The 16,954-nt window shown below is 36.5% G+C and overlaps 1 protein-coding gene across 4 annotated transcripts in view; it reads right to left on the bottom strand.

The window, feature by feature from the left end:
- MYO6 (myosin VI) overlaps positions 1-16,954 on the bottom strand; it is a 71,327-nt gene that overhangs the window by 29,401 nt on the left and 24,972 nt on the right. For all 4 annotated transcript variants that reach the window (XM_065730913.1, XM_065730914.1, XM_065730915.1 and 1 more), the window contains exons 10-17: positions 15,901-16,081; positions 14,025-14,169; positions 7,783-7,940; positions 6,828-6,919; positions 6,331-6,403; positions 4,588-4,715; positions 3,453-3,548; positions 2,445-2,618 (exon numbers count right to left, since the gene is read on the bottom strand). In XM_065730913.1, the coding sequence (XP_065586985.1) occupies positions 2,445-2,618; positions 3,453-3,548; positions 4,588-4,715; positions 6,331-6,403; positions 6,828-6,919; positions 7,783-7,940; positions 14,025-14,169; positions 15,901-16,081 (1,047 nt within the window). The remainder of the gene's footprint in view (positions 1-2,444; positions 2,619-3,452; positions 3,549-4,587; positions 4,716-6,330; positions 6,404-6,827; positions 6,920-7,782; positions 7,941-14,024; positions 14,170-15,900; positions 16,082-16,954) is intronic.

The raw sequence follows: 16,954 nt of genomic DNA, 5'->3' as shown, positions 1-16,954 counted from the left end.
TTAGAAAGACATGGAGTTTCACGAGAGGTATGACAAACACCAATAACCTCCTGCTCAGTGCCCACATACTCTTTGTATTTCCTTCAAATATAATATTTATGTTTTCTTAAGTAGGAAATGCTTGGTTCTGGATAGGAAAAATTATTTTCATCAAGTATGGTTCTGTTTGAAGAAAAACAGCCCTTCCTTATAGTCCATGACTCCACAAGAAATAAACCACAGCTTCTCTCAGGTAAATTTCACTAATGATCACATGAATAAGGCATATTGCTAAAACTACTGCTCTTTGAATTAACATAATTTAAGCCATCATTACCGTATTAAGATAGAACTATCCCAAGATTTTGTATGTCTTATGAACAAATTCATTAACATTTTCTCAACTGGTTTATAAGAATTAAACTCAATTAGTTATAAGGAAGGGATGAATAAAATGCTTTGTAAAAACATGTCCCTGCATCAGCTAATAACTAGGTATTCAGAAGAATTCAGGACTCACTGACATACTGACACGCTACAAAACCTTGTTCTTACAAACATGCAATTTCTATTCACATAACAGAACTTATTTTGGTGACACCTAACGTGAAATTATCAAGGCTGTTAGTGTTCATCCATAGTACATGTTGTGTCTGGGAAGGTAACATTAAATGAATTACTGAAATTAACACACACGTTCAAAATGCCATGGAACTTGAAAACATTGAAAGAACTATAGATTGATGGGCCAGATCCAAAAAGGACTTTTATTCACATTCTAGGCACAGAAGTGAAGAAGAAAGTCCAAAATGCAATCCAAAAAGTTTCCACACAATTGTTGCCTAACTTATAAATTGCCTCCTTACTTATTTCAGCCTTTCTTGGACAACTGTTATCTTTCATGTTTCCACATTTACTGCATGTGGGATGCTAAATCCAAGAGGAATTGAAAACTCAGATGGAAGAAAGTAGAAATTATCTCTAAGATCCATGTTGCTTTAATTTTGAAAATGCAACTGTAAAAAACAATGAATCCAGCTTCACATCAAACAAATCAGTGTTTGCAGAGCTTGCTTGCTTAGGAGGTAGCATATTTGCAAGTACTTCTGTTTTTCATTCTGTCTTCTGCTCATGCATTTTACATTAAATCAATTGCTGTAGATTAATTCTACTACCAGAATGTAATAAAAAGGAGAAGGACATAATCAAAGCAAAATTCAAGAGAGCAGGATGCCCAATATAGAAGTTTAATACCCAAAACACTACCTTATAAACCAGCTCTCTCTCGTATGCTTACTAGCTCCACCATAATTTAATTTTTGTCTATGTAACAGCCCATCTCCAGAACGACCTCGGGAGAATTCCCTCTGTTAGATTGACCAATAACTTGGTGAAAAAGAAAAAATGTATTAAAACAACTAATTTATCTGAAGCAGATATGGTTGCTATACAAAAAGTAAGTGCTGGTACCATATCCTTCCCTTTCTGACAGCTTCTGCATTTTTTGAAAACAGTCCTAAAAACTAAGCCATGGGACACGGTTATGCATGAGCAAATTTATCTTGCAGTCCCAATTCAGTACATAACCTTAACATGGAGTAGAAATGATAAAACACTCTTGCCACTGGCAAGACCCCATTCCACTTGCAGGTTTTTGGACTGTCTAAGGTACCTGCCTTCACCATGGGGAGTCCAGGCACACGATTTGGGGTTTTAACTCTCTTACATTAGGAGGATACCAAAAATGTTACAGCATTTTATTTGAAGGCATGTAAATCCTTCATTGGATCTGGCCCAGATGTGTTGAGAAGAGCTCTTGATGAAAATGCAGAAGCTCTGTCAACAGTAAAACCATGAGATTGAAAGTTACCTGAGGCCCATGGCTGTGCCTGCTTTTCCTCTCTTAATTCCCCTATAGTTCTCTTTCTAGCCATCCTGAGCTGGAATACTCCAGCTAAAATAAAACTGCTGAATGAGAAAAGGATGCAGAAAACATTTGGAGAAGACAAGGTATGAAGATCAGCTTTACAACAAGCAGAAGGAGAAAATGAGGAGAAGCATCAGATTCAGGTATCAAGAAAGGAAACATTCAGCACAATGAACATATTTCTGTGAAAACCATGACTACCGATATTTTAAGAGAAAAAACAGTGGTTAGGTTAAGTTCTGAATTTTGAGCAAGATAAACTGCAGCCAATTCATTTTACACAGTACATGATTAAGACAGGATGGAAGAACATCTTCTGCCACATTTAGAAGTCCTGAAGGTCCAGAGAATTCAAATTTAGATCAAGATCTTTGTGGATTTGCAAAATATGCTGACATGAATTAGTGCATAAGCTTTGTAAGAACTATTATAAAACATATTTTGACAGAAATGCATAACAGTTAACTTGAATGCACTGTTAACTTAGGTAATTTAGAAATGGCATGTATTACAACAAATAGATTAACAACTATATTACCTTGAATTTGTTTCCCACACTGATGAAACTAAGTTTCCCAGCTTTTTGTTTGGGATCTTTGTTGTTGTTAGTGTTAGACTCAAACAGCTGTCGAACAAACTTGTCCTTGGATTCACATATAAGAGATTCAAGTGACATGTGCAAAGCATCATTATTTTTTTCCACAAATTGTGTCTAAAAAAGAAAAGTGAAGAAATTACAGCAATTAGTATAGCTGCTGCAATGGTTAAAATCTTGAGGAAAATTAATAAAAAATGAAGAAGTACAATTCATTCATAAGTTGAGAAGAATATTTCAGGTAAAAATCTTCACTTTTCATGATAAACTCATCAACTGCATATACAAAATACTAATAACAGAAAAGTTATTTTTAAATTTGAAGGGTATTACTGGAATCACAAAACACAGATCATTTGTCCTAAATCCTTATTTTTTCAAAAATTACATTTCAGAATATGATATTGGAATGTTTCAATGTTTCTGTATGATGATTAATCATAATAACATACAACCATCCAGATGGTATTTGGGGGTTACAATTTCAGACACTTCATATTCTCAAAGGAATGTTTCTACTGACAGAAGAAAAGGAAAAGAAAAAGCATAGCACATGATATTTACCATAGAATAAACAGGCATTGAATACAAGAACAAGTAAACTACTGAAAAGTTACACTTCAATCTAACGCTTCTATGTTACACACTACACATACCCTTCATCCAGGTGCAAACTTCTGTTGATGTAAGATTTGTAGTAGATCAAAGATCAAGATATTTAATGTTGATACTGTTAGCTATAGATCTGTAACTAGCTCTTACACAAAATACATCAACAGAAGTCTTTGGGAAATTAAGTGAAATTAAAATGTATGCTGAGACATACTACCTGTGAATTTCTTTCTGATGAACAGAAATTCTGTTGCTTTCTCTTTTTAAACCAATATACATAATAAAGTATTAGAAAGCAAAACAGAAATAGTTGACTACTTTTTGCTTAAGTAAAATTACCGTTTCGTAGCATACTGCTCCTGCAAAATGCCGGATAATAAAGCCTTCATCATCTCTGATATTTCTGTGAACAGCCAGTTTAGACTTTCTAGGGATCTGGAATTAAGAATTTGAATTATAAAAAAGAACTGAATTATACCAGAAAGTGAGAAAAATTTACTGCTAAGACATCATCATGATTTTGCCAGGAGCACTAAATGTTGAAAGTAATACTTCCTCCAGTACAGTTGTGATGACCACTACTATTTCAATTCAAACCAGAATATTTGAAAAAAAATCCTGTTTTCATTCTCATTCACACAGTTAAGAGACCTCAAATTCAAAACAGAAGTGACCACGATTCCCATGATCACTTACTTAACTTTCCTTTTGCCTTTCCCCAACAATTTCTATTTCATTTACTTTGCAGCTGGTGACAAGTTGATGAACAGTCTTATCATATAAACAAGATAAGTCTGAAGCTTAAAAGGCAATGACCTAGTTGATTAGACACATGCTGACAAAAACTTTTCATTACATAGGAACCTAATTAAACAAACAAAAGGAAAACATTTAAGGTTGGCAATTTTATTTGGCTCCCTTTGCTTGCATTTTTTTCTGCAATTTTTTCCCTTTTTTTTTTTTTTGGTATTTCAACAGAAGTTACGTATAAAAGTTGCAAAGGTTTGCATAAACCATCTACAGGCTTCTCTAAATCAAACAATTAACAGCAAACAAATTTCACCTGGTGTGTTACTCATTTTCATGACTAAAGTGCTAGCTAGATCTTTCTTGCATGTCAAATATTCTCTAGAGCAAGCAACTTTGGAAAGGAACAACAAAACAGCTACTTTGATATTAAATAATCTAAATTAAAATGTATTTTTGTTTCTTTTTCATGCACTACAGGCTAACAATCTTGAAATATATGGCTTTACTTCCAACAGGATATTAGAGTTCCCAGAAAACTTAACAAGCCTTTTATGAACTTTTCAACAAACACAATAACCAAACTGACCCTTAACAAAAGGATATGGATCTGTATGCAGTGTGGTATGGAATTTCTAAGGAAAGGTTTTCATTAAATGGAGTGTTACTATCAACCATTTCAAGAACAGTTTTATTAAAAGAAGTCAGCCAGCACAAACAAACTTACAGAGAGTCTGAAATGGTCCTTGTGTTTTTGGTGCACAACTGAAGTGAAATGCTGGTCACTCGGTTGAGGAAGACGATTTTCTTCATCCAAAATATCCAGCACACCTACTAACTTTGCTTCAATCAAATCTATTGATAAAACAAAGTATGTTTAAAATAGAATATCACAAACTGAAGATTGCATACGTAAAAACGCAAGCAGTCTAGTTCTTTATAATTATATTGTAAAATCTGGCAACGTAAGAAGTTCTATAAACTTGATTTATTTATTTAATCAGGATTCTATTGCAAATTCTAACTAAAACACAAGAAACAAAGGAAAACGAGATAAGGCAAGGATTGTTTTTTACTACAGGTCTCAAGTCAAATACAGTCCTCTAACTCCCATAATGTGTGAAAATGTGATATGAGCATAGGTCATTATTGGATGATTGCTTGTAGCAGACAACTGCTACCACTGACCTGGCCCAACACCTTAAACAAAATCATGTTTTTACAGAAATCACAATTATTTTTCTCACTCACTTCAAAAGGCAGTAGAAAATCCTGTGATTTAATCTGGACATAATGTTATTAATTTACCTAAGAATAATTAATACAAAGAATAAATAGGTAAAATCTGTGGTGGAGTTACATGAAATAGTAAAAGGGGTCATTACTTGTATTCTTCAGTTGCTGAAGCCACTTCTGTGGGTAATAAAAGGCAACTTGTCTACAGCCTTTACAGCCCAACACATTTTTCCCACTATGAGCCAGAAAGAGCTTCTCTTCCAAAAGTCACCAAGAAATCCCCTCTGATTCTGAGATACATTTCAAAACAAAAACAGGAGGGTAGCAAGACCAACTCCTTTTAATAGAAACATCATAATCTGTAGACAGTTAACATTTTTAGGAACAGGCAAAAACATGCATTACTAAATCAGAAGGAGAGAGATGTTTTCACTCTCTCCTCCAGATTTCTATTCCTTTTCCACAGGGTGGCTGAGAGGGTTTCCTTGACAAGAGCTATGTATAGTTAAGTCAGTGTCACCAACTGCACAGTCCTATCCTACAAAGTGAAAACTTCTTCAGCAGAGCTACAGAAACTTAGAGAAGCCAGCATTTTGCAACAGATCTTGAATTCTGCCACTGAATCCTCTGCTCTGCCAGGACTGACTAGGTACCACAAACTGCTGTAAATGCAAAAGCAAGATCAAATTCTCTTCAAAATACACCAATCTAGAGAACACACGTTGAACATACAGGAAGGAAAAAAAAAAGATATATAAGTGCCCCTGGCATATCAGTCTGGGCAAACCTAAGAGCAACAGTAACTTTGCAGCCTGCTGCCTCTGCTTTATTTTGCTTCTTCACTGATTGGCTCACCAAAAAACAAACAAACACAAGGACTGTAGGGTGGGGAGAGCTGTTCGGGTTTGGTTTTTTAATTCATTGAACCTTCTCTCCGAACACCCTCACACCTTTCTTTATTTTATATTTTAGGCACATTAAGTAGCTTTATCAGAAAATGCCCAAGAAGTTTATGGATCCCACCTGCAGTTACTGCACACTGCAGGACAACATGAATCCATCACCAATTGGAAATGGAATGTTAGAGAAAGTTAAAAGAAATTACAACATTTAAACAGTCATTAAGAGCATGACAATGCTAGTGCTACCTTGTAGCCCAAAGAATGCCTCCTCTGCTCTAAGCTTCTTTTCTACATGATGCTAATGAATGCTTGACATTTCAAGAAATACATACCTATACAGTCTTGATTATCTACATAGCGTACTTCATTAACCCCCAGGCCTTCTTTTTGGTAAAGTTCTTGTTCCTTTATGCAGAAAAAAAGGAATAATATTAGAAGAATATCACACAGTGCATTTTTTACCCATCAAAACAGAGCATGAATGAACACCCATTTCCGAATTTCCTTGTACAGCTTAATATATTTCAACTTCACATTCTTAATGATAGATATTCCCACTAAATACAAGATTCTGCTTAGTATTTGCACGCCCCATAAGAATAAGAACTCTTCATTGACTATTATTTCTTTTAAAGAAAAGGGGAAAAGAAAGGAAGGTGTCACATTTAAGAAGATATATTCTCTCCTAGCACAACCCTGTATCACACAGTAAGAAGGCCATTTGCTGACTGACTTCTTGTAATCTGAACATAATGAGCAATCGCGTGTTACTTTAATATCATCTTACTGAGGCTGAAAAAAAGCCTCCCTAAATATAACTACTACATACCTCTTTCAGAATCCTTTCATTAAAAAACTGCTGCAGTTTTTCATTACAATAGTTGATACAAAATTGCTCAAAACTGTTGTGTTCAAAGTATTCTGAAAAACATAAGTTAAACATCTGTGATAAACCAGCCTTCCACGAATTTATGTTCAGAGTAAATAAGAAAAGTTTCATAGCACTAATATTTAAAGATGTGTTCTGGTATATATGTGCTTCCTTCCATAAAGCAGAATTTCTCACAGATCTTCAAGCTGCATGCAAGACAGAGATGAGAACACTCTGGCAGATCATGCAAACACCTGACAGCTGTATTTGGCAGCACACCAAATCAACATGCCTTACAATGAAACTGTACCAGTACAACTCTACGCATCCATGTCTGGCACATGACAGCTTAGTTCAGAAGACCCAAAAACAATGGTTTCTTCTCACACTGTTCTTAGACAACCTTAGCAGGACTTCTGCACTGCTCTGATCTGAATCTCAGTGATTCAAAGATGGCAAAAGCTTTACAGGAACCATCAATGTTAGGAAGCAACTTGAGAGTCCATAGAATGGTTTTGGTTGAAAGGGACTTTTAAGATCACTTCTCACTATACCAGGTTGTTCAAAGCCCCATCCATCCAAAGTCCAACTCTGTCCATCTACCAGGAACACAGTATCTTAATTGAAAGGCTTCATTTGCCTATCTGTAAGCATGTAGTGATTAAAAAACTGTCCAACTCGACAGCACTTGTTACCATTCTTTCCATCAAGAGAAGCTCTGTGTTCTTGACATCAGGATATCAAGATTTTTATATCTGCTCTCTCAATGCCCCCTTAAGACCATGTAAACCATTCCATATACAACCACTAAAAACAAAACCATCAGACTCGCCACTATAGATCTGATCATTGAATCTTTGGTGGCAGCAATAGACTACTACAAAAATACACATTCTTTTTTACAAACACTCACCAAAACCAGCTATATCTAGAACTCCAATGAAGAAAGAAGAAGTCTCAAATGGAAAACACTGGTTCACTCTGTTCACCACATGGTCAAAGAGATGACTATACACCGTTTTAGCCAAGGCATCACGAGCATTGTTTGCTTGTTCCACCTTCAAGGGGACCCTATAAAACAAAAACAGAGATCTTATATTCCAGAATTTCTCACTTTAAAATACTGAAATCAGGCCACGAACCTTTCCCATCTTTTTAAGTTAGGGTACAAAAAGCCTGAGCCTAATCCAAGTACCAGGAAACATTCTTGCCATATTAAAGTATCTTGTATGTAAAAAGAAAGAATTACATTGTTATTCTAGTAGCAACAAGATACAGATGATTTCATTCGCATTCACAAAAATAATCTAAGACTATACTTCTAGCAGACAGAGAAAGACATCTAAAATACACACATTCCCACCAACTATTTATTTAGGAGCTGCCTAATTACAATGAAGGCTATTCAGTTTTGCTCTGAAATTTTTGACTCCATGTTTTCATAAAGACAGTAACTATAGCACTGTAAATGAACTGATAACAAAACAAAAACATCCACATAGATTTTGTGGTGAAATTCAGATGCGATCCCAATGTAGGAGGATTCCTTTCAAACACCAGAAAAACAACTTCCACCATTTTTATAAATTCATTCTATACTGCAACTATTTATTAGAAGTTTACACTGCAATTAAGTACTTATTATCTGCAGTTTAGAACAAAAGTTGTAAGTTCATAGCCTATGAAATGCATGACAAAGAACTGTGGGAATACTGGGTAAATACATATTCTAGCTATCCATATAATGCCTATCTCATTAAGTTAATATGACAAAAAGGAGATTTAACTACCTTGCTTCTTGGATAAGTATATTCTACACTTCTTTTTTCTTTTAATTAGGATTCCAAATAACAGACAGGAGTACCAAAACTATACACAGCTGTACTCTATGCAGTTCAGGAAATACTAGTAGAAGTCTTCAGTATAAGACAGTTCACTAAAGGATAATGCTTTAAGAAAGTTTTTAAGAAATAATGTATTAAAAAAGAAATGGACTTTTGGTTTTATGGTAAGATTGCAAATTTCACTTAGATCCTAATCATGATACCAAAAACTTGAAAGCAGAATTTGCACGAACCTGAACAGAACCCAACCAGAACATAATCAGACTAACCGAAGACCAAATGATTTGTACTTGTCAATAAAAAAATTAAATAAATAGATAAAAATTAAATTTAAATAATGAGAACCTCTTGACTAGGTTGACTAGGCTGTATCAAAATTTCATGCAAGAAAAAAAAGTCTAAACTTTATAATGACTACAGCAACGCAAAGGTTTTGCACAGCACTGTGTCACAACATACAGATATACCTAATACTGAACAACTCAGTAGAAGAGATTTTTAGGGAAAGAGCCTCTGCTAATCAAAAGGACACAATTTGCAGGGAGGAACAAGGGGAAGGAAATTTTGTCACAAGACTTTAATCACAGGAATACAGGATGATAACAAGAGCTCTTCTGCCTATTCTAAATAGTTGGCTTAATAAAACAAAGCAATACTGCTGATAACTTGCCTCTCAAACCTGGACAACTACAGCTATGGTAAAAATTAGTACTAAATCAAAGGATAGAATAGGTAACAAACAATGCAACTTTACAAATATGCAAGAATCTACATTTTAGAAATAACTCAACTGAACTATTCAGTCAGCACCTCAAGGTCCGAGGCTCAAGATGTGACACCGTCAGAACTGCTCTGACGCCCTCTCCAGGAAGTGTTCTTCAGTAGAATATGGAGAACTAAATTAGAATAGGAAAACTAACACTATGCCGCTTACCCACAATGCATCATTTCCTTGACTTCCCAGGATTCACGAGCACTAAGCTAACTCATAATTACAATTTCTGTATTTCTGAAAGATGATATATCTGATGGAGAAATGTGGGACTGATGGAGATCACTTTCTACTGTGACTGCTAAGATAGGGAACCAGATACTCTTTTCACTAAGGACATCTGCAGCTAGATTACATTAGATAGTAATTAGCTTTAACATACAATCTTGTCTTCCACTAAGGATCTCCTGACTTATCTTAGGGTAATAAGTAGTGACAGAAATCTTACCTTATAAATAGAAGGAAGATACCTTTACATTCCACTCTGATACGTTTAAGAGATCAGAATGCTAATTCCCACGTGTCAGCAGCAGCCTATTGCATAATACATACAACAGACTAAAAGCATTCACACTTTCAATTTTTTTTTTAGTATTTTTTAAGTATGTTAAACAATACAACAAATAGTTATACTCCTAGAGCATGTGCTTAATACAATGGACCTATTCTTCAAAATTATCACGCTCTACCATCTTTAAGTACAATTCTAGAGACTGTACAAAAGCCTATTATCTGAAATTACAGTATGCAGCAGAAACTTGAGGAAAAAAAATGTAACCTTGTAATGTTTTTTTTGTTAGTTTGTTTGTTTTTGTACACAGTTGAAGAATGACAGAACCACAAAATAATGCTGTAGTTTCACTGAATCTGTAGGTACAGTAAAGCACTATAACAGAACTGATGCTCAGAACAAGTGACTCTCCTCTTGTGAACTTTCCTGCCTTAAGAATGTCTGCTCTTAAGAATGACTGCAAAGCAGTCTCTCTTCTCCCATTTCTTGTCTGAATAGAAAAAGATGTATTTCCCTTCTTCCATTTCTCCTTATCCCACATCCTCTATCCATCAGCTACTTGCAAAGAACATGGAAAAAATTCTTCCCAATTTTCTAGTCATTTGCAAAACTTTATTTGGTCTTCATACTGATTTACTCTATAAGGTTTCCTAGGGGAAAGCAACCTCATAGGCTAGGTTTATCCTACAGTATTAAAATGTTTTCCAATATTTAACATGATTCAGTTTATTTATCCAGACAAAACGATTTGCAATTAAATATACATAATTTGCCCATAGCTGTCAGCAAATGGGTGAGAGAGAGCAGATGAAGCAATACCCAGGAGTCACTCCTGGGTATTGATGACAGTTTCACAAAGAAAATGAAACAAAGCCTACCTAATAAAAAGTTTACCTAATTAAGGAATACTTAAGTACTATCACTACAAATGCACTTTGGTAGAAAATGTCCTATCCCAGAAGGAGTATAAAGGTTTGAAGCAATGTCAGTAAAACAGTTAAGACAACAGCCAACAAGGTGATTATTACAGTTCTGGGGGGAGACTAAAAAGGACACAAACCTGCCAGGGAGTTTTGACAGCTGCACTGCACAGTAGTATTTAATAAAATCCATGGAGATAACATTTAGCATCACTCTCCTATGGTTCCTTGCTGGCTCCATTGTGCCCAGCAGAACAAAGCCTTTGTTATGCTCCAAGCTCAGCGATTTCAGCTGAGCTATTTATTCATTGTGACCTACAAGGGCTCACATGATCTGCTCTCACACAAAATGTCCCTAAGAAAGAAAGTAAGCAATGAGTAGCTATTTGGATTGCTGAACAAAATAAAACAATGTACTTGTCAAATTTCTAATATTGATAGCAATCAAATTGTTTCTAAATCACACTGCCATAGCAAAACCTGGTGGCTACTTAATAAATATATGAAACAATTCACTTTACTCTCCTTGTACACGCAGTACGCTGTATGTGAAGAGGATACTATTGTGCATTTATTAGCATATATTTGCTTTTAGCTACAAAGAAAAGGCTAAAGACAGAGGCTTAGTGCATTCATTCTTTGAGATTATTGAAGGAATCCTCTGAATCTTTCTTTGCCTTCCACAAAACAAAACACTGGGGAAAACTAAGATCTACTAGAACAAAAACAGAGCTACTTGTTGCAGACTTTTGAAACAGTACACTGCTAACTTTGCCCCAGGCTTACCAGAATAAACACACTGAACAAAAAGTCTTTACAGTCATAAATTCAAGGTGAATTTGAAGTGGTAGCAAGAACTATATATATGTATCAGAGTAAGTCGGAGTCATGTATAAACACCTGAGATACAATCGGTTAGTAATAACATCAAAAAATCAGAGATGCCTTGATAAGAAACCTTGCTTGACAGGGTCACTTGAGAAGCAGCGAAAGAGAAGCAATATTTATGATTCACTTTATTTCAGTGTTTGATACATCCCCCCGAACATTCTCAAAATTGAAAATATAAGCCACAGTTCATCTATTTGCTATGTATACAAAAGCCAAAACCAATCTATTCTCAGAGACTGAGCCAATAGCTCACAGCACTTCCAGGGGGGTGCCATCTGAATCTGACAGGGATGGGTTTTGCTCAAATCCTTCTGCTTAACACGTTCACTGAACCAGAATGTCAAATGATTATTAATTTTATTAAATACTGTCAGGTAATACTGGACTAAGAAAGAAAGCAGGAAATCTCAGTGATAAGAATAGAAAGAAAACTATTTTTACCAACAGAAGACATAGTCTAAAATTCCACAAGATAGAATCTACTAAATAAAAACGTGTAGCAGTATACGTAGAAATCAAAAATACAAATGTAAGATGGAGAATAACCAAATGAGCAGTGACTCAAAGTAAGCTGAAAAGTGGATCACAAGATGAATCAAGAAAAAAGAGTTACAAATCTCATTCCATCATGCATTCACAAGTTACATCTGTCCTCTATGACATATAATTGTCTGCTGTAACTTCATCTGTAATACTGACACAGGTTCTGCTGGATTACTAGATCAGAGACTGCTGTCATTGCAAGACTTGCATCTTTCTATATGCTCAGGTTTACATGACGATAAAAAGGATTTCTAGCTTACCATATCAGCTGGTAAGAAGGCAAGATGACAGTGATGAGGGTCCCAAATTTCTGATGGGGAAAAAAATTAACTACTTTCCAAAAAATGCACTATTGAAAGCATTATGAAGAAATACAGATGTTGAGCTTTTAATTGAAGGTAGAATAATAATCTCCACAATCCTTGCTTAACATTTGTCTCCTTACTGTAACTTTCTCAGTGATAATCACTATCAGGTTTTACCTCCTGCATGTCCTTTCTTTCCAAGTGTAGAAATAAGAACCAAGACCTACTTGTTTGCTCTACCTAGAAATAAAGATCAGTTGTTTCATAATAACACACTATCAGAACAGCCCACACCCATGCTGAACTTAAGATCACTGATACTCCCAGAAGAAAGGTGGCTAGCAGGGACAAGGAGGTGATTGTCCCTCTCAATTCTGCCCTTGTGAGGCCATCTGGATGGTCATCACATCTGGAGGTCCAGGTCTGAGGCCTCCTGTACAGGGAAGATGTGGATCTGCTGGAGAAGGTCTAGAGGAGAACCATGAAGATGGCTGGAGCACCTCCCTGACAAAGGGAGCTGGGCTCGTTCAGCCTGGAGAAAGCTGTGAGGAGACCTCATTGCAGCCTTCCAGTATTTAAAAGGGGTTATAAAAAGGAAGGGAATCAAGTTTTTACAAGGGTAGACAGTGACAGGACAAGAGGGAATGGTTTTAAGCTGAGTGAGAGAAGGTTTCGACTGGATGTCAGCAGGAAGTTCTTTACAGAGAGCGGTGAGGTGCTGGAACAGGATCCCCAGAGAAGGTGCCCATACTGGGAGGTGGTCAAGATAAGGGCACATGGAGCCGTGGGCAACCTGGTCTAATATCAGATCTGAAGGTTGGTGGCCCTGCCTCTGCCAAGGGGTTTGGAACTTGATGATCCTTGGGGTCCCTTTCAATTCATTCCATTCTGTGATTCTATAATGCACATTAGCACAATGAATACGGCTTTCATAGAGTACACCTTCTGGTATAGCACGCATAAAGCCATATTCCTGACTCAGTGAAAGCAAGGCAATCTGATTATCCCCCTGCATCAATACAAAGCCCCTGTGCACTCTTCCGATGAGTGAATGTTAATTAGTTTCCTAATTAAAACATCAATGCATTCAGCTAAATTCAGGGCAGCTTTGAATTTGCTCCAAACTGCTTAGCCCAGATTCAGGTTAACAGCTTCCTTCAACTCCAGGAAAAAAAAATAAAACGCAGCCTGTACTAAGACAACCTGGCCATAAGACCAAACGTATACAATTCAGTTGCATGCAGCACCCACGCTAAATAACAGCAGTGAGCTGCAGCTCGCTTCGCATTGCTTTTCAGCCCCTCAGCCGCTCGCTGCGGAGCCCCGCGCCCACCCACCCCAGCTCCCCGCCCACCCGCGGGGCACTCACTTGATGACCGTTCCTTTGGCGCCCCCTGCCGTGGTGAGCATGACACGCGTGGTCAGGCTGACGCGCAGGTCCTCCTCGTCCAGCCCCAGCAGCGCCGCGCAGCACTCCAGCGCCGGCTTGCTCCGTGCCTTCAGCGTGCAGCCCCCTGCCAGATACGACCACAGCCATTAGCCAGCCACCCCTCACCTCCCTTTTTCCTTTCTTTTCTTTCTTTTCGAGGGGAAAGGCTATTTGGGGGATCAGGATGTTAAAACACATGGCACCACAAGCAAGGTTTTGCCACTCTGCGACTATTTGTATGCCTCAGTATTTTGTATTTTGTACAGTCTGAACACACACTGTTCAGAAGGTGACCTGCTTTCCAATGAAAGAACTATCCCAAAATATTCGCTTAAAGAACACTGCTCACACATACAGGTGAGAGTAGAATACAGGATGAATTTGTAAGAAACATTTTTACAAGGAAGAATTTACCCCAGAAAATGTGGGTCTGAATTTCCACATGCAGAGAAAATAACTATTCTGGTGCCCTCCTTCACCTTGTCTACTGACTTTCCCCACCACCCATGGTTTCCCTTTCTCCTTGTTTGCTGGATTCCTGCAATTGCTTCCCCATTCACATTCTCATCTTTTTCACGCTGTCCCACCTTGCTTTATCCTTGTCAGACACAAACTCCAGTCTCACAGAAGGCCAAGTATGGAAGCCGGTGTACTGGAGAGCCCCTGAGGCCACTAGCCTTCTCTACTCCCATTCCTGTCATTACAAAGGTGGTGAGATCATAAATAGAAACTGGGGAGGGTTCTGATATGACAGCTTCACTGTGACAATCATTAAACAGTGGGAACAGGTTTCCTGGAGAAGTTGTAGAACTTCCTCCTTGAAGGTTTCCACATCTCCAAGAACAATGCTAAGCTATCCACTCTGAATTCTCTATAAGCCTGTTTGACCATGAAATGTTGGACAACAGTCTGCCATCCCTTCCCAACCGAAAGTTTCTGCAATTCTGTGATTACGCATTTGGATCAGGAGCCACTGAACCTGTGAGGCTAACACTTGTTTAATACACCTTTTCAAATGTTCTTCAGCATGCCTTTTCTAAACACTTCTGACAAGCACAATGATACATGATTTCAGACTAAGAGGAACCAATCTTATATATGTCCTCTTTTGCAAGACAAAACATCTCTTGGCTTTTTTTTATTATTACTTAATTTTCTATAGTCATCTTTGTTGTAAGTCCAGATTGGGAGTTTCTTCAGTTCTTAATCTGTGAATAACAGTTCTTGATTTACAAAGGCTAAATACAGTAATATGGCAAGAATGGCCATTCCCAAAACAGAAATCTCCCTTTCCTCAGCCTTCTTGAACAGTTTGCTAGTAGTAAGTACCAGCAACGCTCATAGCAACTTTTCTTCCAAGTTAACATCTTAAAATGATGAATTTTACATTTACCAAAAATTTTATTCCAACTTTTCATCTCTCAAAAATATTAACCTAGCATTTTTGGAAGCCAAAGGACATTTCATTGAAGATGGAACAACTAACGAAGATTTTTCATGACTTTAGCAAGAAGTTGGATTTATTTTTATATTGTTATTAAAATTAAATAAGCTTTGAGACACAAAATGTCTCTCTATACAAAACTTTGCACAAACAAATCTTTGAACGATTTTGGTGAGTACATCTGAAGTATAGCTATAAATATTGATTTCCAAATGGGATGATTTAAGGCTGAATTACCCTTTAATAGAAGACAGCATTCTAAAGCAATAATTCAAATGAAAAGGAATCTCCTATAATCAAGAGGCTTTTTTTGTTTTTTTGTTTTTTTTTTGTTTTTTTTTTTTACAGAAAACAACGTGCATTTCTTCTAACCTGAAGTGCTCCCAGCTTCCTCAAAATCAATATTTCCAAGGTGAAGGACACCAGCCACTACTCGAAAAAGGTCAAGTTTTTCTGCATCATCTAGTCCAATCTTCTTCATTGCTGTGCACATTCTGTTGAAGTCTCCATGATCATCTAAGAGTGGATCCTTCAATGAACCTGCCTTAAGATACTATTAAAGCAACAAGATAGAACAACAGAAATCAGAATGAGATTTTAAAGTATATGTAAACAATTATTTCCAGGCAAGAATAAACCATACGAAAAAGTATTAAAAAGCATGCAAAACCAAACTAAACAGAGATTAGAGCTCTTCATATAGTATGTGATTTGGAAGAACCCTAATTTGTTTTCATTTATTGATACTTCAGAACATGAGCCTTAAAACTTCAGTCTGTCTTCAGAAAGCAAAAAAGGGAGAGTTTAACAAATATAGACAGGGAAATAGAGGATGGTCACCAGTGGAAAAGGAAACGTTTAACTGAAGGAGCTTTAAATGTACTTCTACTAAGGAGTATTTCTAGCCTTTAGCAACTGAAAGACAATCGAGGTCATCATAATAGGATGTCAGAGTGGGTTTGTTAGGCCATGAGAAAGAGGCACAGGGCAAATAAGAATTGAAGGCATATTCCCTGTGAGTATCTAAACAGATTCATTTAGAGAAATATACTTGTTAATGTTTGCTGGTGAAAGAGAAACTAAGTAGAGCTGTGGATAAAAGAATAGCAGCAAGGTTTTAAAATGTCAGTTTCACATTATGCTGACAATATCTCCTATTTTAAATACATCAAAAGTAATTTTAATAATTGATTTAAATAGTGGAGAAACATCCGCATGCAATCAAGCTAAATGAACATGCATTAACTCAATTGAGTTTTCACAATTACTTGAAAATGGTTTCAACTAAGAATTAATTATTTAAGTAGAAGCTTTGTTAATGTTAAATAAGCTAACAATTATGTCAAAACAAAACACCACATGCATCTGAAAAATTCACTTCACACAACATTTAGACACATCAATAGAATTAATCTAAATGTTTTAA

This window comes from Cyrtonyx montezumae, unplaced genomic scaffold (genome assembly GCF_038088225.1).
Source record: "Cyrtonyx montezumae isolate F1298 unplaced genomic scaffold, pur_monq_1.0 scaffold_13, whole genome shotgun sequence".
NCBI lineage: Eukaryota > Metazoa > Chordata > Aves > Galliformes > Odontophoridae > Cyrtonyx > Cyrtonyx montezumae.
This window is presented reverse-complemented; position numbering and strand designations above follow the sequence as displayed.